The 25,242-nt window shown below is 37.1% G+C and overlaps 1 protein-coding gene across 1 annotated transcript in view; it reads left to right on the forward strand.

The window, feature by feature from the left end:
• Nucleotides 1–25,041, forward strand: part of HACD4 (3-hydroxyacyl-CoA dehydratase 4) — a 28,569-nt gene extending 3,528 nt beyond the window's left edge. Inside the window, exons 3-7 of the mRNA XM_087822636.1 lie at nt 333–460; nt 10,196–10,308; nt 14,227–14,333; nt 23,281–23,406; nt 24,177–25,041. Of these exons, the coding sequence (XP_087678762.1) occupies nt 333–460; nt 10,196–10,308; nt 14,227–14,333; nt 23,281–23,406; nt 24,177–24,259 (557 nt within the window). The 3' untranslated portion in view covers nt 24,260–25,041. The remainder of the gene's footprint in view (nt 1–332; nt 461–10,195; nt 10,309–14,226; nt 14,334–23,280; nt 23,407–24,176) is intronic.
• Nucleotides 25,042–25,242: the final 201 nt, after the last annotated feature.

The following is a 25,242-nucleotide window of genomic DNA, read 5'->3' on the forward strand; positions in this document are numbered from 1 at the left end:
CATTTGATGTAGCCTGGATTCTAGCTGGTTAATTTGATGCGGGAATTGCTTTATAATTTTATAAATGGGGAACAGATGCTGTAGCTTTGGCCATGGAGCCTTCTTTTTCAAGTTTTACTTCCTTTTGGAAGAGGAGTGGTTTAAATGTACTATAACATGAGGCACTTTCTTCAGTTGCATAATCTTAATAATGTAGTAGTCTACTTAGGAAATTTCTCGCACGTACAATGAAAACAAGGGTAAATAATCTCAATTTTATTTAAAAGTGCTGCAGAGATGTGGGCTGTGCTCTAGTTTTTACTATATCTGTATTTTTAATTCACTGGACACAGATTCAATGGTTGACACTTTCTATGCTATTGGACTGGTGATGCAACTTTGCCAATCCGTCTCCCTCTTGGAACTGCTGCATATATATGTCGGCATTGAATCAAGCCGTCTTCTTCCTAGGTTTCTGCAGGTAGGTTTTAATCACATTATTATTACTTTTTAATCTATTTTGTACTTGTCCTATTTATAGTCCCTCTTGACTTTATGGAAGTTAAAAAGCCAATCCTTGCAAATTTGAAACCCAGGTCACTGGTAAGAATTCCGTGAAAAAATTACCTCATCCTGAGACGCTGCCCCGTTAGAAGCGCCAGCTGGAAACATTTGGGGCGATGAGGCTGTTGCCCTGCGCATCACTGCAGCGCTCCTCGCCCGGTGGTGGCGGTGGGATTTCGGTGCACTTCCCTCTGACTGCCAGGGCCCTGGGCGGGGTGGACTGAGGAGAGGTATGTGGTTGGAGCCATTCAGACTTGGGTTTGATGCCTGGCTCCTCGACCTACCACTGTGGGATCATATCACCTACAATCATTGGGCTGTTTTGGGGAAAGGACACCACACACAATACCTGGCAAGAAATAGATGATAAAAAAAAAAAATCTATTCTTAATTTTTTGAGAAACCTCTGTACTATTTTCCATAGAGGCTGCACCAATTTACATCCCCACCAGCAGTGTATGAGGGTTCCCTTTTTTCCACATTCTTGCCAACACTTTTTATTTCTTGTTGTGTGTTTTTTTGTGTTTTTTTTTATAATAGCCATTCTAATGGGTGTAAGATGATATCTCATTGTGGTTTGATTTGCATTTCCCTTATAACTAGTGATGTTAACCTCTTTTCATATATCTGTTGGCCATCTGTATTCTTTGGAAAAGTGTCTATTCAGGTTCTCTTCCCAATTTTTTTTTAAAAATATATCTTTATTGATTTCAGAGAGAGGAAAGGAGAGGGAGAGAGAGAGATAGAAACATCAATGATGAGTCATTGATTGGCTGCCTCCTGCACGCCCCCGACTGGGGATCGAGCCTGCAACCCGGGCATGTGCCCTGACCGGGAATCGAACCCTGATCACCTGGATCCTAGGTGGAAGCTCAACTGCTGAGCCACGCCCGGCCAGCCCAGTTTTTAATCAGATTGGTTTGTTGTTGTTGAGTTGTGTGAGTTCTTTGTATATTTTGGGTATTAGCCCCAGATGTCGAATTAGAATCTTGTATACCTGAAAATTATATGTTATTAACCAATGTTACCCCAATAAGTTTAATTTTTAAAAAAATTCCTTTCACTTCTGTTCAGAGAATAGAATATTTCCTAGCCTTTTCTTGTTCACTCTGCCACTTTTACTGAACACAAATGGAGAAGAGAGATCATTCATGATTATCTAGTATAGTGTCTAATAATAAACTTGGGGATCAATTGGACTTGGATTCAAATCACAGTTCTACCTCTTAGTAGTTGTATGTAAATACGTCATATAGTTTGTTCCGAATCTTATTTTCTCATGTGATGTGAAAACAACATGTATCTCATGGAGTAACTGAGAAAATGGGTGGGATAAGTTCCCAGCATTGAGTTAAGATTACAATACTGGTAAATAGTGCTATTATTTTAGCTATTATTTGTTCTCTCTGCCATGTCTCTAGCCCTAGATGATCATGTTCATTTTAAAGGCAGGTTGACTTTCTCTGCCTGGCATATTTCGCTTAGCATAATATATTCCAGGTCGATCCATACTGTCCCAAAAGGTAAGAGATCCTTCTTCTTTACAGCTGCATAGTATTCCATGGTGTGAATGTCCCACAGCTTTTTTATCCACTCATCTCCTGATGGGCACTTGGGCTGTTTCCAGATCTTAGCTATTGTGAATTGTGCTGCAGGCAGAGAAAGACAAACATCACATGATCTCACTTATATGTGGAATCTAAAGAACTTAATAAATTGATGAACAGAATAGATTCAGTGACATGGAAAGATGGATCAGACTGATGAATCTCAGAGGGAAGGAGGGGGCAAGTGGGTGGAGGGGGAGAGAGTAACCAAAGAACTTGTACGCATATATGCACAACCCAAGGACATGGACAACGGTGGGGACAGGGACTGGGCAGGGGGAGGGGCGGGGTGGAAGGGGTCATTGGGGAGGAAAAGAGACATCTGTACTATTCTGAACAACAAAAAAATAAATAAAGGTAGGTTGAAGGAAGATGGGAAATTCACTGGTAGAGATTCAATAGCAGATATCATTGCTGAATTAAGGCAAAACAATTAAAAAGTGGTATCTTCCATAAAAAAAAAAAGGAAGGATAAGGGTTAGGTAACTATATGAATGTGCATTTAAAATCTTTGGAAAAAGGCCTTTCCATGAGTATAATTTTAACTATTCACAAAATAAAAGAGAAAAATGGATAAACAACTAAATTTGACAAATTTGCATTATAAAAATAAAATGTCAGAATCTGATTACATTGCCAGTACCTAGCAAAGTGCTTAGAATGTGAACACATGCCCTAAATTTTTGTTGAGTGAAGGAGTGGCATAGATCCTTGTATTAAAATTTGCTTAAAATACCATGAAAATTTAAAAGATGGTAGTAGGAGTATAATTCTGAGGAGCCTAATAAGAACTCAGCAGTATAAGTTTATGGGAGATTTTAAATTTTACTTGTGAAATAAAAGTAGAGAAATAGTATTCATTAAGATTCATTTTAAGTGTTGAAATATCAAATGTAAAATAAAAATCAGGGCACTATTTAGAGCATGAACTACTAATAACAGAGTAGTAGTTAGCTAACAGCTAGCCAAGACCTAGATGGAATTCCCTTAAACATATTTCCTTATAAAAATAAAAGGAGTACATATCTGTCCCAGAAGAAACATATTATTTGGGAACAAGATTTATTGATGTTTATTATTTGTTAACAACCAGAATATATATAATACCAGCATCCCATGATGCTAATTTTAGAGAACAGAATTAACCACCCAGGCTAAATGAAAATTGTATTCTATCACATGAAATTATTTTTCTTGGAGCATGGTCAAACTCACCTAAAATCTAAGTCATGTTTTCTTTTGGTATACCTTTTTGAACTTTTTACTTTTGTAAGCTAAACTGGCCAATATTAATTTCAACATTTTCAGAATTAAGAGCGGTGTTATTTAGTTATTGCCAATATAGGGAATGCAAGTGAAACAGGACAGTTACATTTGTAAGTAAGAAAATAGAATGCCTTGAATATGCATAGAAAAATGTGCACATTTTTTTATGCTTTCCAAAATTAGGTAAGCTTGCCTGGTAATAGAAACTATTATACAAGTTAGAAATCTGATTTCTTGGAGTTCCAGAAATTCCAGAATATTTAAGTGTGATTTTAATCGCTATTATTTGAAACTGTAATGGCTTATAGAAATATGATCACTGTAATCAAACTATATCCTGGTTTGGTAATTAAAAAATAATGGCAAATATACATTGAAACTTTTTTTTTTAAAATATGTCTTTATTGATTTCAGAGAGAGGAAGGGAGAGGGGGAGAGAGAGAAATATCAGTGATGAGAGGGAGTCATTGATCAACTGCCTCCTGCACATCCCCCCATTGGGGATCTAGCCCACAGCCCAGGCATATGCCCCGACCCGAAATCAAACCCCGATGTCATGGACCATAGGTCGATGCTCAGCCGCTGAGCCACGCCAGCCAGGCACACTGAAACTTTCTATTCAAAGGTGAGGTTGTAGAGTCTACTATTAATGGGGCTCAATGACTTTTTATCTTGTTGGGAGGGATAACATTGGGAAGGCAGTTACCATTCTCACCCTGGGCAGACTATTATTAATTTTTGTTGTGATTATTTGGTTTCCTCTTTTTATCTTTTTTGAGATTTCACCTGCCCTCTATTTCTTTTACTCATTTACTGTCTTTACTCTGGTGTTCAGAATGGACATGGTATTGGAGAAAGCTTCAGAAACTCACATCATCACGTCCAAAGTTTCATTTCTCCCCCTTCCCTTATTAGCATTCTGCAGACAATTAGAATTCCTTCATTATGAGATGCTCTGAGATGACTCCAAGGCCCCTGCTGTAAAATAACCAAACAAAACTCTAAGGTTTTGAAATTTTTGTTGGTTTTTCTGTTTCCCCATTTTTGAGTGAAGAAACTGTAGTTAAGGATATGGCTAAGCTACTGACACGGTCATCATAGCTGATTGCATATGGTATCTTGAAAAATGCACGGTTTCTGTAGTTTCAAGCGGGCTGAAAAACATATCCGCACATTTGCGATGCTATTTTGCCATTACCTAAGTCACAACTGAGTTCTCTTTTGGGGAACTGGTCTTCCAAAGTATCAAGAGAAGTCATTTCAAAAAACAGTAGGAACGATAAGCTGGTTGAGCGGTTAGAACCACACTCATCAACTGGTGGTGATGTGTGTACGTGGGGTGTTTGCTTTTTGTGTTTCGTTCTGTGCATTTTAAAATATTTTATACACACATCTTTATTTTGACAGAGAAAAGCCATTATGAATTTCTAGAATTACACACAATTGCTAAAGAAAAAAGGAGGAAAAAACCCACTTGTAATAAGATTATAAAAATTTAACACAGAGATACATATTTTTCTGTATTTAAAACAACACAGTTTAGGCATAAAACTATAGCATAAATAGTTGTTTATGGACATCCATTTTTTGGAAATAATTGCATGCCAATTAAAATTATATAAGGAAGTATAGTTAACTTTTGATATTTTAAATTTATAAAATGGGAAAGTAAAAAGGTCTAAAAAATGCATATATCTGTTATAGAAAATGATAATACAAGTGAAAACTAAGCATTTAGCCTCTCAAACCCCTTCCTCCAAAATGAACTTGCATGTTTTATTAGCTTGGTAAAAAAACCCAGTTGAATTGGTAAATTAGTTTATTTCAGCAGGTTTAATAAAAACAACTTGGCACTCAGAGCAAATACTACCAACCCTGAAATACTGATTTTTGAAGGGCTTTGTTCTGGCTTGGCTTGAGCAGAAGCCTGAGAAAAAGGCTTTTATTGATCTAGCTCGATGATGCTTCAACTCAAGGAGGGGAAAATATCCAGAAAGTGAACCTTTGTGTCATTAGATGATGTGCCTTTAGGAGACCCTCAGAGTGATCCAGTTTCTCTTTTACCTTTTGAGAAATGCTCGGGATGCAAGAACTTCATATATGACTGAATTAAAATGGCTAAATTCTGCATGCTTCCCTTTCTGTCCCAATAAACACTGCTGCACATGTATTTTGTACAATTTTGAAAAATCTATAAAAACAATAGAAATGATTACTCCAATATTATCATGCCTACACAAATTCCATTTGGAAGCCCAAATTGCAAGAATCATCTTTAAATTTACCAATATTACTTTCTATTTTCGATAGGGCAAGCAAAACCACTCCAAAGATTTCACTGTCACAGATTCTTATGAGAACAAATATAAAGGAAATCCCAAAGGAGAATGTTTTAAAATAAACCCTTTTAGGAAAACAGCCAAGTTTCACCCTAATTTCTTTTTAGCTGTGAAGCAGTTACTTCTTTGCAGTGCCAGATTAAATAATCTTCTGATTTTCCATAAAATCATATAGATTTTCTCTCCAGTTTTGAGTTGGGAACAGGTTTGCATTGTTACAGATAAAAGTTAAAGATAGCCTAGAGCTATGAGATTCTCAAAATTTCAGAGCCTCCTGGGAATGAATTACACACACAGTGCACCCATTAGGCAAGATTTTAGATATTTCCTTTGTATTTTGCATTTGATTCATGGAGTTCTTCGGTGTGATAATTATAAAGCTATATTCACAATATAATTAAAGATACTGAGATTAACATTTTACTCACTAATAGTTTTGATTATATAGAAAAAGTATATTTTCCTCTAAAATGCTAATTACTACATTAAATTATGTTTTTCTTAATAATCATAGCTTACATTTATTTAGGGCTTTCTGTGTGCCACCAAATACTTGTCTGAGTTCTTCACATGCATTAACTCATTTAATCTTCATAACCTTATCCTATATATTTGCTATATACTACTAATAAGAATTAGTATTATCTCTAGTACAATCAATCAGTGACCACAAAAGTTAAATAAATTATCCAAGGTCCCATAAATGATGACTGGGACAGGAAAAGTTTGGATTTAGGCTATTTGTCCTGAACTCTCAAGTAACTGTCATGCTACTTTGTCTACTGTCTGTCTTACTAAGTAGTATAAGTACCATGAGGGCTGGGACTTGGTCTTGCTCATAGCTCTACCCCCAGGACCCAGAATAGTCCGCTTAATAAATAACTATTGAATAATGAGTGAACAAACAAAAAAATTAAAATTATTTAAATGCTTTTGTCTCATAGAAGAAAGGACCTGGTGGTTTTTAAACATACAAGGATGTGTTTCTGGAGTTCTCAGCTGAAGTTCACAGGATTGAAAAAGTAAAATAGTCTTTGAGGCTAAAACTAATTTATCCTTTAAGTTTCTAGAAATTCTCCCGGTAGTTGAAGTATCACTTTACCCCCTTCAACAGTTTATAACTAAAGTGCTGGCTGCCATGTATAAAGTGACAACTTAATGGTAGTCATTGCTTAACCTGGAATTTAAGATTCCCAAACAGAACATAAAAATGCAAAATATTTTCATTTTATAGTACCATACTTCTGAGCAGACTACATTACCACCATGCTTAATTGGAGCTAAGTTATAGAATTTTTTACTGTACTTTTATTCTACCTGCTCGAGTTGCACTAAACATTACAAGACCATTCATTACTAGTCAGTCATGTTCTCACAGGATTTTTAAAATGACAAAGTGCTAAGTTCTCCCAAATGTAAAGCTCCAAATAACTGGTGAAATTATTATACGTAAAGGAAAGTAAAAAATTTAAAGCCTGTCCCTCAGAATTGTTATGGTGTTGATTTAGAAAATCAAGGTTCTTGTTTTAAGGTTTAGTTTTTGAGGAGAGGCTTTATAAAAGAATAGGCTATAACCCGGATAGTATGTGCAGGGGTAGCCCATAAAATAGCAAAATGAACATGTCTTAGTGTTTCAGAACAAGGGGTTTAGAGTCACATTGTCTAGATTTTATTCCAGATCTTCAGGCAGGTCACTTTCACTTTATAAAATGCAGAAGCAGATAATAATAAAAGCACTTCTTAGGGTTGTTAGGGAGATTAAATGAGGTGGTGTATAGTTGGAACCTGGCGTCAAGTAACCAATAAATGCTAACTTTTATCAACTTAAGTGTATCTCCACCTAAATTGTCCCTTTGTATTGCCCTTGAATGGTCAAGGTAGAGTTAGATAATCATCAGATGGTTTGTTACTTAGACTGGCATTGTAGGAGGAAATCTTCACATACCCACATGTATGTCTGTGGTTGTGTGCCTTTTGGGGCACGTTGACTGCTGATTTCTATGCAGTTGGGATTCTATCACTAACATGCCACAGACGCTCAAGTGGTCATTTTGAACAGGGTGGATTTCACTGTGCAGCTCCAGTCTCCCCCCGCCCATAGTTTATTGATTTTTAGAGAGATTGGGAGGGAGAAGAGAGAAACATGATATGAGGGTGTAACATTGACTCGCTGCCTCCTGCACGCCCCTGCTGAGGATCAAGCCCACAGCCCAGGCATGAGCCCTGACCCGGAATCGAACCAGCGAACTAGCAAACTTTCATTGCACAGCAGGAGGGTCCCAACCAACTGAGCCACACCGGCCAGGGTGTCTCTCTTTTTGAAGATCTTTTCTTTTCGGTACTCATCAATTAAGGGGTAGTCTGACATCACGGATAGCTTATAACTCTGGAAACCAGGAAACTTGGTACTTATATATTTTCAGATCTCTCACTAGTTTGGGCAAGTTTGGCTGATTCCCAAATTCCTTATTGTAAAAGGGTGGGGTTGGGTTAATATCTAAGTGTTTTCTTTCAGTAGTCAACTATATAATTAGAAATATGTGTTTTGTGTATACATTCATGTGTGTGTATCTCTTGAGATTTTATCAAGAAGTGGGTGATTTTCCTAATTAGCGGGCACTGGTTAAATGTAAGATTAGGTATTTCCTAAATTTTGTTGGCTGCTAAGATCTTGTATTTGAAGGCTGCCAACTGCCATGGCAGCAAGCTTAGATCATTCAGTAATTATTGCAGTTAAGAATAATTCATTATAGAACTAGAATTAAATTAAATCAAGAAACAAAAGTAACAAAAGAAAATCAGTTATGTAGATAGCTCCAATAGTTTCCCTAAGGTTTGAATCATATCTATTTCCCATAGCTAAGCACAGACCCTCTTGACTCACTGCTATAGTCATAAACATACAGACAGAGCTTCTACGTGTGGACATCTGATCATGTGGCCACTGTTGGCAAATCTTGGATTTCTCTGCACAAGTGATTTTCCAGACTAACAGCCTATGATTCTAAGTCATAGTTTATCCCAGTCCTTTCTCCTTGAGCTGTTTTAAAAATAAAGACAGCTATCGGAATATATAAAGCAATCCTCCCCTTTCTTTTAACCCTGATATGCTCCCTCCGTCTCCAGTATCTTTTCTTTTGGCCACTGAAAGAAAAGATGTTCTACTAAAAAACATAAAAATGCAGACTGTACAGGGGATATTACTACAACACAAGAAGGCACATTATATTTAGATGGGAAAGAGGAATGTATTTCTTGAGGTCAGTAATTAGAGCTAAGCCATAAGTGTGTGAATTCTCAATAATTTGTAAATGCTTACTGACTTGAAAAAAATGAATATGTTGAATTATTTTCGTTTGCCACTAGATTATGAGAGTTAGATTTATATTACTTCCTCCCCCACCCCCACTAGAAAAAATAAAGCTACGATGGCTTCCTTGTGGGATGAAATTGATATTTCTTGGCCTGTCATTCATTGAAAACCGTTTACAACCCAGCCCCCAACACGTTTTCAGTTTTATGATCTATTATCCCCTCTCTGCACCCATTCTAGCCCCCAGGGCTCTCACTACTCCCCAGCCCACCCTGTGTTTTCACATCACTGCCTCTTTGCTGAGGCTGCTCCCTCGGCCTAGGATGGCCCTTTTCCTATCCTGTCTACCCCAAAACTCCTACCTGTTCTTCAAGACCCAACTGAAATGCTGCCCGTCTTCATAGATCTCCGCACCCTTCCCTAGGCAGGCATCTTCCTCACCTGCGCACCTGCACGAAGCACTTGCAGTGACAGCCTCGCTCACGCTGTTAGTTCCTGCCCCCCATGCTCTTGCTGCGGCTGCCCTCTGGAGCAAGGACCATGCTTTCATAATCTCAGCATCTAACACAGCAGACATACGATAAAAGCTTGCCAAAGTGAATAAAAACATGTATGCGTGTATTACAAGAAGGGAAATATCCTGATTCAGATAAAATATGTTATCTTTCTGTTATTATATATGATCTTGAGAATACAGGAAATAAAGGAGGCAATGAAATTCACCCATAACCCTACTCCTTCAGAGGTCATGTTAACAGTTTAGGGTACATATTTCTAGTTAAAGCCTACTTTTAAGAGGAACTCTGTTTTTTTAAAAAATATTGGTTACTTTACTTTTTAATATATCTTTATCGATTTCAGAGAGGAAGGGAGATGGGGGGGGAGAGAGAGAGAAACATCAATGATGAGAGAGTCACTAACCGGCTGCCTCCTGCACGCCCCCTGCTGGGAGTTGAGCCCGAAACCGGGCATGTGCCCTGACTGGGAATCGAACCTCAATCTCCTGGATCCAGGTCGATGCTCAACTGCTGAGCCACACCCAGCCGGGCTGGTTTTTTTAATTAGAAACTTACATGCTTAACAGATGATCCTAACTCTTGACTTTGCTGTTTTGTTGTTGTTGTTAGCTCACAGAAAGAATCGTCATCCTGTTTGTGGTGATCACCAGTCAAGAAGAAGTCCAAGAGAAATACGTGGTGTGTGTTTTATTTCTCTTCTGGAACCTGCTGGATATGGTTAGGTAAGGAGGCAAAACAATCTCTTAAAGGCAAATTGCTTTTGCTGTAAAACCAGGAATAGCTGGGTAGGTTTGGTTACTGGGAATGAGAGAGAAAACGTAGCCCCTTTTCAAATTATTTTATCTTGATATGGAAATGTGTTTTTAGTGCCTTCCAGAATGGGCATATGAAAGATACTGAGACCTACTGTGGTATTGCAAGAGCAAATCAGCACAGGTATCTAGCAGAAGACTTGGCATAACACCACGTTGGAATAAACTGCACAGCTGTTTGTTAGTGAAAGGCATTCCTTGCAATTGCTCTGGTATGTGTTACTCTAATAAGCAGAGTGAGACACTTATCATATCATAGTCAGAACATACAGAGTCGGTTTCTGTGGATTCAAGAATATTTTCAATATAGGGCCCTCATCTCCCTGAGAAAAAATGTACCTCCACATACATTTTTGTAGGCAATTCTAGTGGGTTCAAATGACTGACTGAAGTTCTTTTGTGGACTCTCTGGGAATCTTTGGGCCTCAGGTGAAGAGCCCTTGCTTGCTCTAGATCGTCTTCAGTGTCCTTCTAATTCTCAAATTTTGCAAGGGGATGAACCTAGTCTTATCCCTCCCAGCAGTGGGATAAAGCGGTCTGCTTTGTTCTGTGGCTCCCTAACTGCTACTTCAGCATTCACAAAAGAGAACTGCCCTCCCTGCAACTTGAAAGATCTGGATGTGGGTAGGTAACAACTTAGCTGAGGTTATGTAAATTCTGTATTACATTGTCAGTAACTTAGCTGATTGAAGTATTTCTAAATTATGGGTTGAGCCCTAGAGTGAATTAGAATAAAATATTTTGTTGAATTAAAATGACTATAATATTTTGTATATAGAACTTAGTAAATTATTTCCCTCATTTTTAAGTGACAGTTTTGTAGACTCAGGACAAACTTCAGGGACTTTCGTAGCCCATGACTTCCTGTTCATGAGACACAGCCTCATCTGGGCTTTCTAATGTGTCACTGTCTGGTATGCCCAACTCTGAGTCAGTTCAGGCTCAGATAAGCTCAGTGGACCCATCACAGAATGAAGTGACGCGTGCATTGAGAGTGCAATCATGCTGTTGTGGAAAGACTTTTGGACATAAAAGGGGAAAATCTCAGGATGAACCCCTCCATTATTACTTGCTATATGATCTTAGACAAGTCACTTAGCCCCCCCCCTTTTTTTTTTAATAACAGCATCAAGATAATTCACATACCTTAAAATTGACTTTTTTAAAGTATAAAATTTGGTTTTTAATGTATTCAAAGATGGGCACAGCCATTGCCACTATCTAATCTGAGAACATTTTCATCACTCCAAAGGAAACTCCAAACCCATCAGTAAGTCAGTCCTCATTCCCTCCTCCCAGCTCCCGGCAGGCACTAATGGACTAGACTGGACTTGCCTCTTCTGGACATTTCATATAGATGGAGTCATACAATACATGGCCTTTTGTGACTGACTTTTTTCACTTAACATAATGTTGTCAAGGTTCATCCATGTTGTAACATCTATCAGTACTTTATTCCTTTTTATGGCTGAATAATATTCCCTTATATTGGCATACCACACTTTATCCATTTGGGTTGTTTCTACTTTTTGATCATGAGGAGTACTGCTATAAATATCCATGTGCAAGCTTTTGTGTGCACATATTTTCATTTCTCTTAATGTAGGAGTAAAATTGCAGAGTATCTAACCTTTTTGAAATTCTTTCTTTTGGGTATAAAATTGGGGGTACAATTATCTTTCCAACTTACCCTAGAATGACTTTTTAAAAAGCAAGGCCAGCAAACTTCCTCAACTTGATAAAGGCATCTATAAAAAATTCACAGCTAACATGATGGTTAATGATGAAAGACTGATGTTTTCCTCCCACGATCAGGAGTAAGAAAGCATGTCTACTCTAGCCACTTCCATTCACCATAGTTTCAGCTATGGCAATTAGGCAGGAAAATGATGTAAAAGCTATCTGTATTGGAAAGGAAGGAGTGAAACTGTCTTTACTGGCAGATGACATGATCTTTCTTATATATTTTAAAAATCATAAGGATTCCACTAAAAATATTGTAGAATACAGAATCAATATACAATAATCAATTATGTTCTATACCTTTGCAATGACTTAGAGTAAAATTAAGAAAATAATTCTATTTACAATAGCATCAGAAAATAAAAGTAGGAGTAAATTTAACAAAAGATGTATAGAACTTATACACCAAAAACTATGAAATAGTGTTGAGAGACATTAAGATCAAAATAAATGAAAAGATATCCCATGTTTATGGACTGAAGACTTAATGTTGTTAGACAGCAGCACTCTGCCAATTGATACACAGATTCAATGTGATCCCTATCAGAATCCCAGCTAGCTTCTGTTCAGAAATTGAGAAGCTGATCCTAAAAGTGGAAACTCGAGTAACCCAGCATAGCCAAACAATCTTGAAAAAGAAGAACATAGTTGGAAGACTCACACTTCCCAATTTTAAAACTTATTACGAAGTAATAATAATGAAGAGTGTGGTACTGGCATAAGGATATATCATGGGATGGAATTAATAGTTCAGAGATAACTCTCATCTATACGATTTTTGACAAGGGTGGCAAGACCATTCAATAGTCTTTTCAACAAGGTGTTGGGACAACTGGATATCCACATGCAAAAGAATGAAGTTGGACCGTTACATCATACCATATACACAAATTATCTCAAAATAGACCAAACAACTAAATGTATGAGCTAAAGCTATAAACCCTTAGAAGAAAACATAGGGGTAAATCTTTGTGATCTTGGATTTGGTAATGGATTCTTAGATATGACACCAAAATCACAAGCAACAAAAGAAAAAAAGATACATTGGACTTCATCAAAGTGGCTTTTTAAACATACCTACTCTTGTAATAAATTAAAAAAAGATAGTGTAATAGTTTTTCACTTAGATTGGTAGAGATCAAAAAGTTTGATAATATGCCATGTTTAGTGAAGACTTGTAATGTTGGTATAGATAAGCATATACACATAGATAAGCATATGGAAAAATCCTTCTGAAAGACTAAGAAATTGGCATGGTCATTGCCTTTGAGGAGTGGAATGAGGGTCCTGGAATGAAAGATGTACTTTCCACCACTGTTTTCAAGGTTTGGGATTTTGTTTGGCCATATGTATTCACTGCCTATTCCAGTAGTCCTCAAAGTATGGCCCCTGGACCAGTAGCCTCAGCATCACCTAGAATCTGTTCATAATACAAATTCTCAGGCTCTACCTGGGACCCACTGGCTCAGACACTTTGGGGGTGGGCCTAGCAATCTGTGCTTTAGAAAGCCCTCTGGGTGATTCTGATGTTTGCATAAACTTGAGAGCCACTGGCCTATTCAGAGAACAGAGAAATAAAAAGATGTAGACTTCACCTATTACATCACAAAAGCAGGTTTTAAACTACCTACTGTAACCCCAACAAGCTCCTCAGGACACTTTTTCAATTGTGTCGATAAAATGGCACAACTACATAAGCAGAGGGATGTCAATACAGAATTTTAAGTCATATTTTTATTTTTAAAATCCATTCCCTAGTATTTACAAGTTTAGTTTGTCATAAAAAACAACAGCTGAATAGCTGCTTGTTGCATAAAATGGGCTTGGCTTCTGAGTGAAAGTGAGCTCACTAATCAAGGGGACTTGGTTGTCTGTGATCCACCTCATGAGACAAGCCAGAGTGACGTGGTTCCCCTCCCCCCATTTAAAAAACTTTTTCTGCTTAAATTATAGGAGATAAAGTATGGAACCTGCACTACTCATTCCAGTTTTGTCTGTATTTAATTACGTAATAAAGCATTTCATTCTCTCGTTTCCCAGACAGCAGCAGCAGTTGATGCTTATGAGCTCCCTGTCTCCTTTCAGGTACACTAATAGCATGTTGTCAGTCATAGGAATATCCTACGCCTTCCTGATCTGGCTCAATCAGACACTGTGGATGCCGATTTATCCTTTGTGTGTTCTTGCTGAAGGTAAGAAAAGAGCGACTTGCTCTATTGCTCACTGACAACAGCCATCTAGTTATAAATATTTTGATATTAAATTACTATTTTTCGCGCTGCTTAGCTGACTCAGTGCCTCTTTCCTGTCATACTTCCCTTGATGCAAAGAAGCAAAGCGTGAAGGAGCAGAGTTAGAGGGGGAAGCAGCTCTGCGTAGTGGACAAAATACTAGATGAGGAATTAGGACATGAGTCTAAGCTCTTGACTTCATTAAAATTTATTCAAATGTTATTTCCACATGAGCTTTGGGTAAATCGTTTAACCGGTCCGTTTACTCATCCAAAGGGGGTATAACATGTAGTGATTCAGGGATTGTTTTTCCCCCAATTAAAAGATATTTTAAATTATAGTTGACATGCAGTATTAGTTTCAGGTATACAACATGGTGATTCAACATTTATATACCTTACAAAGCGATCGCCGCAAGAAAGTTTGCCACCATTCCTAGTTCTTACAGTATTATTGACTCTATTCCCTATGCTGCACATTACACCCTATGGCTTATTTTGTCACTGCAAGTTTGTACTTTTTAATCCCCTGCCCCTCTGGGAACCATCAGCTGTCCTCTGTATCTATGAGTTTGTTTTTTTGTTCATTTTGTTCTTTAGATTCCGCATACACGTGAAATCATACAGTATTTGTTTTGTCTGACTTATTTCACTTAACATAATAGTCTCTAGGTCCCATCCATGCTGTCTCAGCTGCCAAGATTTCTTCATTTCTTTTTTTATGGCTGAGTACCGGTACCCAGAAGCCACTGATTGTCTCTTTCTTGCCTCTTTTATCCGTCCCACCTCACCTCCACTCTGCACAGATGTCTGTCATTTCACATGCGTATCTTTTGTTCTCAAATAGGTGGTACACTCTTTGAGAGGAAGAATTTTCTCTCCTCTGTCCTTAGCATTCCTCATAGCTTTCAGTTTGGTACCCTTTCCCTGCCCGCTGCCCAGTGCTAAGGTTTTTCTGAATGGTGTCTATAATTCTCTAGGTGGGAATAGGTTTTCTCAAACCATTTCTCAAACCTTCATCTTGGTTATCATTACAGCTTAGCTTCTGATCCAATAGTGCTGTTATAGTTGGACTTTATTCAAATTTCATTTCCACATTTCATCTTGAAAAGTAGATCAAACGATTAGCTTTGGTTATATATTTTTCTTTTCTTTAACCAAGTGAAATTCTAAGTATCTTAAGACAAACTCTAAATCCGAATAGAGTATTTGTGATGATGTAATTTTATAGAATAGGAATCCATCTTGAACAGCTGAATTACAAGCTGAGAAGAGCCATTCAGTCAGCATTAGCTCATCTAGACACACTTAATACCTTACCTTGGTGAATGTCCTCTTCTCCTTGACTTGTTTAATTGTGCAATTGTTTGATGATGAAATTGTTAGATTCAAGTTTCTCCTTGAAAATGAAATTTAAAGTCTCTACTATTTCCTATGTAAGGAAAGATGTGGCATATTATTTGCATCACCTTAACTATGGAAAGAGGGAAGCAGTATTTTAAAAGGCCTGACATTTGTAATTGAGTTTTACCTGGACACTAGAGAAAAATCCAGTACTGTACTCCCAGTTCAGCACATTATTTATTCATACTTCACTCATTAAGTTTTACCTCCATTTTATGCTAGACAAACTGATTAAAATTGGTCTGATTGTGTATTGCATTAAAGAATTTATTTTCCAATTATAGTTGACATACAATATTATATTAGTTTCAGGTATACAACATAGTGATCAGACATTTATATACCTTACGTAGTGATCACCACAATAGGCCTAGTACCCATCTGAAAACAAACATAATTATTACAATATTATTGTCTGTATTCCCTATGCTGTATGTTCATCACGTCCTCATGACTACTTTTATAACTGGCAATTCGTTCTTCTTAATCCCTCTCACCTTTCCCCCCATCACCCCACCCCCCTCTCATCTGGCAGGCATCAGTTTGTTCTGTGTATCTGTGTGTGTGTGTTTTGTATACCTGAAACTAATATTGCATGTCTGTCTCTGACTTACGTCACTTAGTGTAATACCCTCTAGGTCCATTCATGTTGTTGCAAATGGCAAGATTTCATTCTTTTTAAATGGCTGAATAATATTCCCTTGTATATATGTACAAAATCTCTATTCACTTGTCTGTTGGACACCTAGGTTGCTTCCGTCTTGGTTGGCTGTTGTAAATAATGTTGCAATGAACATATGAGTGAATATATCTTTTTGAACTTGTTTCTGATTTCTTTGGATAAATACAAGGAAGAGTAACTGCTGGGTCACTGAGTCCATTTTTAATTTTTTGAGGCGCCTCCGTGCTGCTTTCCACAGTGGCCGCACTAATTTGCAGTTCCACCAGCAGTGCACAGGGTTCCCTTTTCTCCACAGCCTCGCTAACCCTTATTTGTGGATTTGATAACAGCCATTCTGACAGGTGTGAGGTGGTATCTCATTGTGGTATTTGCATTTCCCTCATGATTAGTGATGTTAAGCATCATTTCATGTGTCTGTTCGCCATCTGCATGTCCTCTTTGGAGAACCGTCTATACATGTCCTCTGCCCATTTTTAAATGGGATTATTTATTTTTTTGATGATAAGCTGTATGAGTTCTTTATATATTGTGGGTATTAACCCCTTATCAGGTATATCATTTGCAAATGTATCTTCCCATTCAGTAGGTTGCCCTTTGGCTTTGTTGATGGTTATCTTTGCAGTGCAGAAGCTTATTAGTTTGATGTAGTCCCATTGGTTTATTTCTCTTTTGTTGTCTTTGCCCTAGAAGATATATCTAAGTATTGCTAAGACTAATGTCAAAGAGTCTATTGCCTATGTTTTCTTCTAGGAGTTTTATGGTTTCCAGTCTTATATTAAGCCTTTAATCCATTTTGTTTTTGTATATGGTGTAAGAAAGTGCTCTGGTTTCATTTTGTACATCTGTCTAGTTTTCCATCATCATTTATTGAAGAGATTGTCTTTCTTGCCTTCTTTGTTATATGCTAATTGACCATATAAATGTGGACTTATTTCTGGGCTCTCTATTCTGTTCAATTTATCTGTCTGTGTTTTTTTTTTAATGCCAGTATCATGCTGTTTGATCACTGTAGCCTTATAGTAGTGTGATACCTCCACTATAGCCTATAGTAGTGTGATACCTTCAATTGTGTTCTTCTCAATATTGCTTTGGCTATTTGGGGTTTTTTTTTGGTCCCATATAAATTTTAGGATTATTTCTTCCAGTCTTGTGAAAAAAGTCGCTGATATTTTGGTAAGGATTGCATAAAATCTGTAGATTGCTCTGGGAAATATGGACATTTTAACTATGTTAATCCTTCCTATCCATGAGCACAGTGCATGCTTCCACTTGCTTGTGTCATCTTCAGTTTCTCTGAGCAATGTCTAACAGGTTTCTGAGTACAGGTCTGTTACATCCTTGGTTAAATTTGTTCCTAGATATTTTATTCTTTTTGATGCAATAGTAAGACAGAGGGTTTTCTTACTTTCTCTTTCTGATAGTTTGGTATTGGTGTATAAAAATGCAACCAATTTCTGAGAATTAATTTTGTATCCTGCAACTTCACTGAATTCCTTTATTAGTTCTAATAGTTTTTTGGTGGATTCTTTAGGGTTCTCAATATATAGTATCATGTCCTCTGCAAATAATGAGTTTTACTTCTTTCCAATTTGGATGCTTCTTTTTCTTGTCTGATTGTGTGGCTAGGACTTGTAATACTGTATCAAATATAAGTGGTGAGAGTGGACATCCTTTCCTTGATCCTGATCTTAAAGAAAAAGCTTTCAGCTTTTCACTGTTGAGTATTATGTCAGCTGTAGTTTGTCATATATGGCCTTTATTATGTTGAGGTATGTTTCCTCTGTCCCCTCTTTGCTGAGAGTTTTTATCATGTAGATGTTGGATTTTGTCAAATGCATTTTCTGCATCTATCAATATGATATGATTTTTATCTTTCAGTGTTTATGCATCATGTTAACTGATTTACAGATACTGAACCAGCCTTGCATCCCATGAATAAATCCCACTTGGTCATGGTGTATGGTGCTTTTAATATATATTGCTGAATTTGATTTGCTACCATTTTGTTGAGGATTTTAGCATCTATGTTCATCAGGGATATTAGCCTGTAATTTTCTTTTTTTGTGGTATCTTTGTCTGGTTTTGGTATCAGGGTAATGCTGGGCTCATAAAATGAGTTCAGGAGTGATCTCTCCTCTTCAGTTTTTAGTAGTAGTAGTTTGAGAAACATAGGCATTAATTATTCTTTGACTGTTTGGTAGAACTCACCTGTGAAGCCAGAACTTTTGTTTCTTGGTTGTTGTTTTTTTAATTAGTGATTCAATTTTGTTATTAGTACTTGTCTATTCAGATTTCCTATTTCTTCCTGATTCAATCTTAGAAGACTGTTTCTAGAAATTTACTTCTAGATTGTCCAATTTGTTGGTATATAATTGGTTTTAACATTTTCTTATAATCCTTTATATTTCTGTGGTTTCCATCATTTCTCTTTCACTTCTAGTTTTAGTTATTTGGACCTCTTTTTTTTTTTTTTTTAGAGTCTGGTAAAAGGTTTATCAATTTTGTTTATCTTTTCAAAGAATTGGCTCTTGGTGTCATTGATATTTTCTATTTTTTTTAAGTGTTATTTCCCCTCTGATTTTTATTATTTCCTTCCTTCTGTTCATTTTGGGCTTTGTTAAGGTTAGATTGTTTGAGATTTTTGGTAGGCATATAAATCTCTCTCTTAAAACTGCTTTTGCTGTGTCCCACAGATTTTGGGTCACTGTGTTTACATTCTCAATGTTTTAAGCTCTCTTTTGATTTTCTAATTGATCTCATTAACTCATTCATTATTTAGTAACATGTTGTTTAGCCTTCATGTGTTTGTGGGATTTTTTCAATTTTTCTTCTAATTTCTAATTTCATACTTTTTGCTCAGAGAAGATGCTTGATGGGATTTCTAATTCTTAAATTTATTGAGACTTGTGTTGTGGCTAACGAGGTCTATCCTGGAAAATGTTCCACTGCGCTTGAAAAGAATGTATATTCTGTTTTATGAATGAAATGTCCTATAATATCTATTAAGTTAACCTGTTCTAATGTTTCATTGAAGGTCACTTTCCTTGCTGATTTTCTCTGATCTGTCCATTGATGTTAAGTGGGGTGTTAATGTCCCCTACTATTACTGTCGATGTCTCCCTTATGTCTGTCAATATTTGCATTATGTATTTAGGTGCACCTACATTGGGTGTGTAGATGTTTACAAGAGCTATGTCCTCTTGTTGGATTGATCCATTTATCATTATAAACTGTTCTTCTTTGTCCCTTATTACAGCCTTTGTCTGATATAATTATTGCTATCCCAGCCTTTTTTGTTTCTATTTGCATAAAATGTCTTTTTCCATTTCTTTACTTTGTCTCTGTCTTTTGATCTGTATAGGCAGCATGTGTGGAGGTCTTATCTGTTCAGCTGTGGTTGCTTTGAGAATACATTCTAAAATGGCATTTTTTTCTGACACTCCCATGTTTGTCATTTTTCTATCTTTTATGTGTACGTATTCCTTAATTTATTATTGTATTTATATCGTACAATATACTGTATTGTATTATTGTATCTTGTGATTGGGCGTATTCTTCATACTAGCTTTATAATAGGTTGATCCACTACCTTTACTAAGTATTTGCCTTTGTCAGTTGAAATTTTTCATTTCCCTTATTTTCTTATTTTTACTTTTGGCCTTTTCTTTTCTACTTAAAGAAATGCTTTTAACATTTCTTGGAACGCTGGTTTAGTGATGAACTCCCTTTAGCTTTTGCTTGTCTGGGAAACTCTCTCTCTTTTGATTCTAAATTATTAACCTGTTGGGTAATCTTGGTTGTACATTTCCCCCCTTTCATCACTTTGAATATTTTGTGCCATTTCCTTCTGGCCTAAAAATTTTCTGTTGAAAAATCTGCTAGCTTTCCTATGGGAGCAACCTTGTATATAACTAGCTACATTTATGTTGGTACTTTTAAGATTCTCTGTCTTTAACCTTTGGCATTTTAATCATGATTTATCTTGGTGTTGGCGTCTTTGGGACTTTTTGTGCTTCCTGGATTTGTATATTTCCTTCACCAGGTGAAGGAAACTCATTATTTCTTCAAGTAGGTTTTCAGTCCCTTTCTCTCTCCCTTCTTTCTGGGACCCCTCTGATGTGAATGTTGGTGTGCTTGATTTGTCCCTGAGGTCCCTTAAACTATCATCATCTTTGAAAGTTCTTTTTTTTTGATCTTGTGATTGGGTGTTTTCTACTACCTTGTCTTCCATATAGCTGATTCAGTCCTCTCATTCATCTAATCTGATGTTTATTAGCTCCAGTATAGTTTTCATTTCACTTATTGTATTCTTCAGTTCTAAATGGTGCTTTAAAAAATCTTTTCTATTTCTTTGTTGAAGTTCTCTATCTGGTAAATTGCTTGTTTCCATTTCATTTAGCTCCTTTCCTGGAGTTCTGTCCTGTTCTTTCATTTTGGCTGACACTGTTTGTTTTTAATTAATTGGGGTAACATTGGTTAATAACATTATATAAATTTCGGGTGTGCTACTTAATATGACATCTGTATACTCAATTGTGTGCTCACCACCCAAAGTGTAGCCTCCTTCCATCACCATATATTTGACCCCAGTCAACCCCCCACCCCCTCTGGTAAGTACCATTCTGTTGTCTGTATGAGTATGGCTTTTTTTGTTTTATATCACATTTGTCATTTTGCATCTGACTTCTTTCACTTAGCACAGTATTCTCAAGATTGTTACAAATGGCAGTATTTCACCTTTTATGAATGAATAGTATTCCATCGTATAAATGTACCAAATCTTTAATCACCCATCAAAGGACGCTTAGGTTGTTTCCCTGTCTTGACTATTGTGAATAATGCTGCAATGAATGTACAGATACATATATCATTACCAATACATGTTTTTAAATTTTTTGGGTAGATTCCCAGAAGAGGGATTGCTCTGTGATATGGTAGCTCTATCTTAATTTTTTTAGGAACTGTAATACTGTTTTCCATAGTGATCGCACCAGTTTACATTCCCACCAGCAGTGTCTGAACTTTCCTTTTCTATTAACACTTATTTGTCTTATTGATTACAACCATTATAACAGGTATGCCATGGTATCTCATTGTAGTTTTGATTAGCATTCTCCTTATAACTAGTGATGTTGAACATCACTAATAAATGGGATTATTTTCTTAATTTCTCCTCCTGCTTGTTGTTAGTGTATAGAAACATGACAAATTTCTGTACATTAACTTAGTATCCTGCTACTTTACTGAATTCATCGATTCTATTTTTCAATGGATTCTTTAAGGTTTTCTATATGTATTATGTAATCTGCAAATAGTGAGTTTTTCTTCTTCCTTTCCAACTTGGATGCCTTTTTTTCTTGTCAGCAAGATTGCTGCGGCTAGGACTTTCAATACTATATTGAATAACAGTGGTGAGAGTGAGCCTACTTGTCTTTCCTTCTGATCATAGAGGAAAAACTTTCAAATTTTCACTGTCATGTTAGCTGTGGCCTTGTCATATGAAGTCGTTTTCATTTTGAGGTAAGTTACTTTTTTACCCACTTTGAGATTTTTTTCATAAACGGATGTTGGATTTTGTCAAATTCATTTTCTTCATCTATTGAGATGATCATATGATCTTTATCTTTGGTTTTGTTAATGTGATACGGAACCTTTCATTCCTGGTATGAATCCCACTTGATCATGGTGTATAATCTTGATTCAGCTGGCCAAAAGTTTGAGAATTTTTGCATGCATTTCATCAGGGTTATTGGTCTGTAATTCTTTTTTGCACAATGTTTTCATCTGGTTTTAATATTAGTAATGCTGTGCTTGCAGAATGATTTTGGAAGCATTCCTTCCTCTTTTGGTAGGGCAACCATATGTGCTGGTGCTGCAGCACCCTACTAGTTCTGCACTTTCTCCAGGTGCAGCAGCCCCCACTACCTCTGCACTTTCTCCGGACAGGTCAGTCCTGCATGCAGGCTTTATAATGCTTGGCTAGTTCTGCACTCTCTGGGTGGGGGAGCCCAGTGGATGCACGTAGCAGGGCCCTACAGTGTTTGCTAGATTAATTTCTGGGTGGAGGGGCCCTGTGCATGCACACAATGGCACCCTTCTGTTCCTGCTGGAGCTGAGAACCTGCTACAGCAGCCCTACAGGTTGGCCAGAGAGCCTGGATAGAGCTCCCCACCCTCTCTCCAAGGGCCAGGGAAACAAACAATAGTGCTCCCTGGTTCCTCCAGTCCTAGAAAGCTCCCCCAGCCCTGGATAGCTCTCTCAGTTCCCCAACCTTCTCTATGTGGTCTCTCATTTGTTGTACAGAAGCTGTGCAAGTGGTCCTCAGCTGCCAGGAAAAATTGTTCTAAATGTAGGTGTACATTCTATGTGTTCTTGGGAGGGGGTGAGCTCGGCATCCTCCTGTGAGGCCATCTTGGACCTTCTACCGAAGCCAGTTACTTGATTGCAGAACTTTTCAGAATCTCTACTATACTAATGTGTGTTGTGCAACTCCAAGAGGGAAATATATGCAGCATTTTCTATATTTGTTCATCTATCACCCACCCCTATTTGTGGCTAAGGGGACAGGTATATTGAGATACCATTTGAAGAAATATTGTAAACTATTAGATGGACAAAAATTCAGGTCACACCGCTGTAATGGCCTTGTCAGTTTAATCATTCAGATTTCTATATCAAACTAGCTTTAGCTAAAGTATTCATAAATCGTCACAAAACTCATCAAATTCAAGATATCTTTTCACTGTGCAGATATAATATACACATACACACACCTAAGGAATCACAGAGGTGTCTCTGCTTAACTTCTCTTTTCTTTAAACAGCATTCGCCATCTATCAGTCGCTGCCTTATTTTGAATCATTTGGCACTTATTCCACAAAGCTGCCCTTTGACTTATCCATCTATTTCCCATATGTGCTGAAAATATATCTCATGATGCTCTTTATAGGTAAGTGGCTTTTCTATTTTGTTTTTGCATTCTTTCTGTGCTTTTTGGTTTGTGCTGCCATCAACCTTAAAGGAAAGGTATATAAACATAGGGAAGACCAAAGAGGAAGCCTGGTACAATGAATTAGACCCTGTTAGTAAAGCATCTAGAAATTGACCTTTAAAAAAAGTATTATAAACAAGAGATGAAACAGAACAGTTTTACTTGCAGAAAATGTAACTGCATTATGTACGAAATATAGAAGTTCTGACCATAGACACAAGTATCAAAAACAAACAGCCTTATCTATTTAGTTTTCCGTTTCTTTCCTAGCAGGCAAAAAAATTTATGTAACAAAAAGTTAAGTTGAAAAAATTTCATCAATTTTTACCCGGGAAATTGGGAAAAAGATTTCCATTATTAAATTTTATCTTCCCCAGCTCTAACCATCACAAATCCCCAAGTTAGTGATTTCCTCTAGAAAGTAACAACTGTCAAATATATAAGACCACCACATAAAAGAGAAGACAGATGTGAAGCACTAGGGGAAGTGGAGAGTGCTCCCTTAAAGGGAAAAGTGAATTCCTTGCAATGAGCAAAATAGTGAGGTGGAAGGGGTTTGCTTTACTGTCCTTCCTGCTGAAAATCTTTAAGCATTTCTTCTTTGAATCTTCCTTGCAAGTGTCCCATCTCTGGTCTCCAGGCAGCGCTCTATTTTAAAACTATGGTTCTTTCCAAAGAAATGGTTAATCAAACTTACTTACCATTTACCATTTCCTTCTTCATGTTAGGTATGTATTTTACCTACAGTCATCTTTACTCAGAAAGAAGAGACGTCCTCAGAGTCCTTCCCATTAAAAAGAAGAAAATGTGAGGCACAGCATTCTGATGTGACATAAGGAAAACAGGCTTGTGGATTCTGCTGCAGTAAACACAACACAGGAAGCACTCTGGTGGGAAAATACCTAGCGTTTGACAAAAATCCATGACATGAAATGACTGTACTCCTCCCGATGCTGTTCACATCACAGCACCGAATAAGACTGCTGTGGAGAATTCACTTTATCACTCAGCAAAAGTCTACTAACATATACAAGTAAAACACAGATGCACACGTAACAGCAGAGTCCTGAGCTTTTCCTTTGTCAAACAGGCTAAATACAAAGCGACGACGACCTTCTTCCAAACATCTGCGTGCAGCTCGATGCGTTTTATTTTACCACAGTGCGCTTTTCAAGGAACACTCGCATTCTGGCCTCAGCTTTTGCTTCAATAAACAGGTTAGTCAGCTGCATACACAAGCCTGTGTTTGCTCAAGAAACACTTATTTTGTGCCTGCAGTGTGCCAGTCACAGGTCATGACAAAGCCTTTGCCAGGCTTCCTGCAAACAAGTTTGTTATTAAGGAATGTGCCACATTTCACTGAGGTCCCTAAGAGAGTTAACTTTTTTTTTCTTCACCTTACTCTGCCTATGTTGAGCAAATTGTCCCATAGAAGAATCTGTTTCCTCCACTATTTGAAGTCGCTGTAACATCCATATCTAAATGTTTCTCTGGAGAAGCTTACGTTTGTTTAAATTTATATACAAAGAACACAGTTACACTTTATTATGCTGAAGTATTAAAGTGATTTAAATAAAAATTATCTCTCCTTTCCCCACCATCTTCCTTTTGTTTATTTTTGCTTTGAAACTCTGGTCAGATAACCTTTACTTTCTTCTTCTGGATCTCATATTGACTTGGTACTTTTCTCCAGGTTGTTTATTCAAAGTAATTCCAGGGAGCAATGGTCGCAGAATTAAAAGCAGAGTGCCTGTTTAGAATGCAGATTCCTGGGCTGCACTAATGGTCTCTTGA

The sequence above is a fragment of the Miniopterus natalensis genome, chromosome 12, assembly GCF_054644295.1.
Source record: "Miniopterus natalensis isolate mMinNat1 chromosome 12, mMinNat1.hap1, whole genome shotgun sequence".
In the NCBI taxonomy this organism is placed as follows: Eukaryota; Metazoa; Chordata; class Mammalia; order Chiroptera; family Miniopteridae; genus Miniopterus; species Miniopterus natalensis.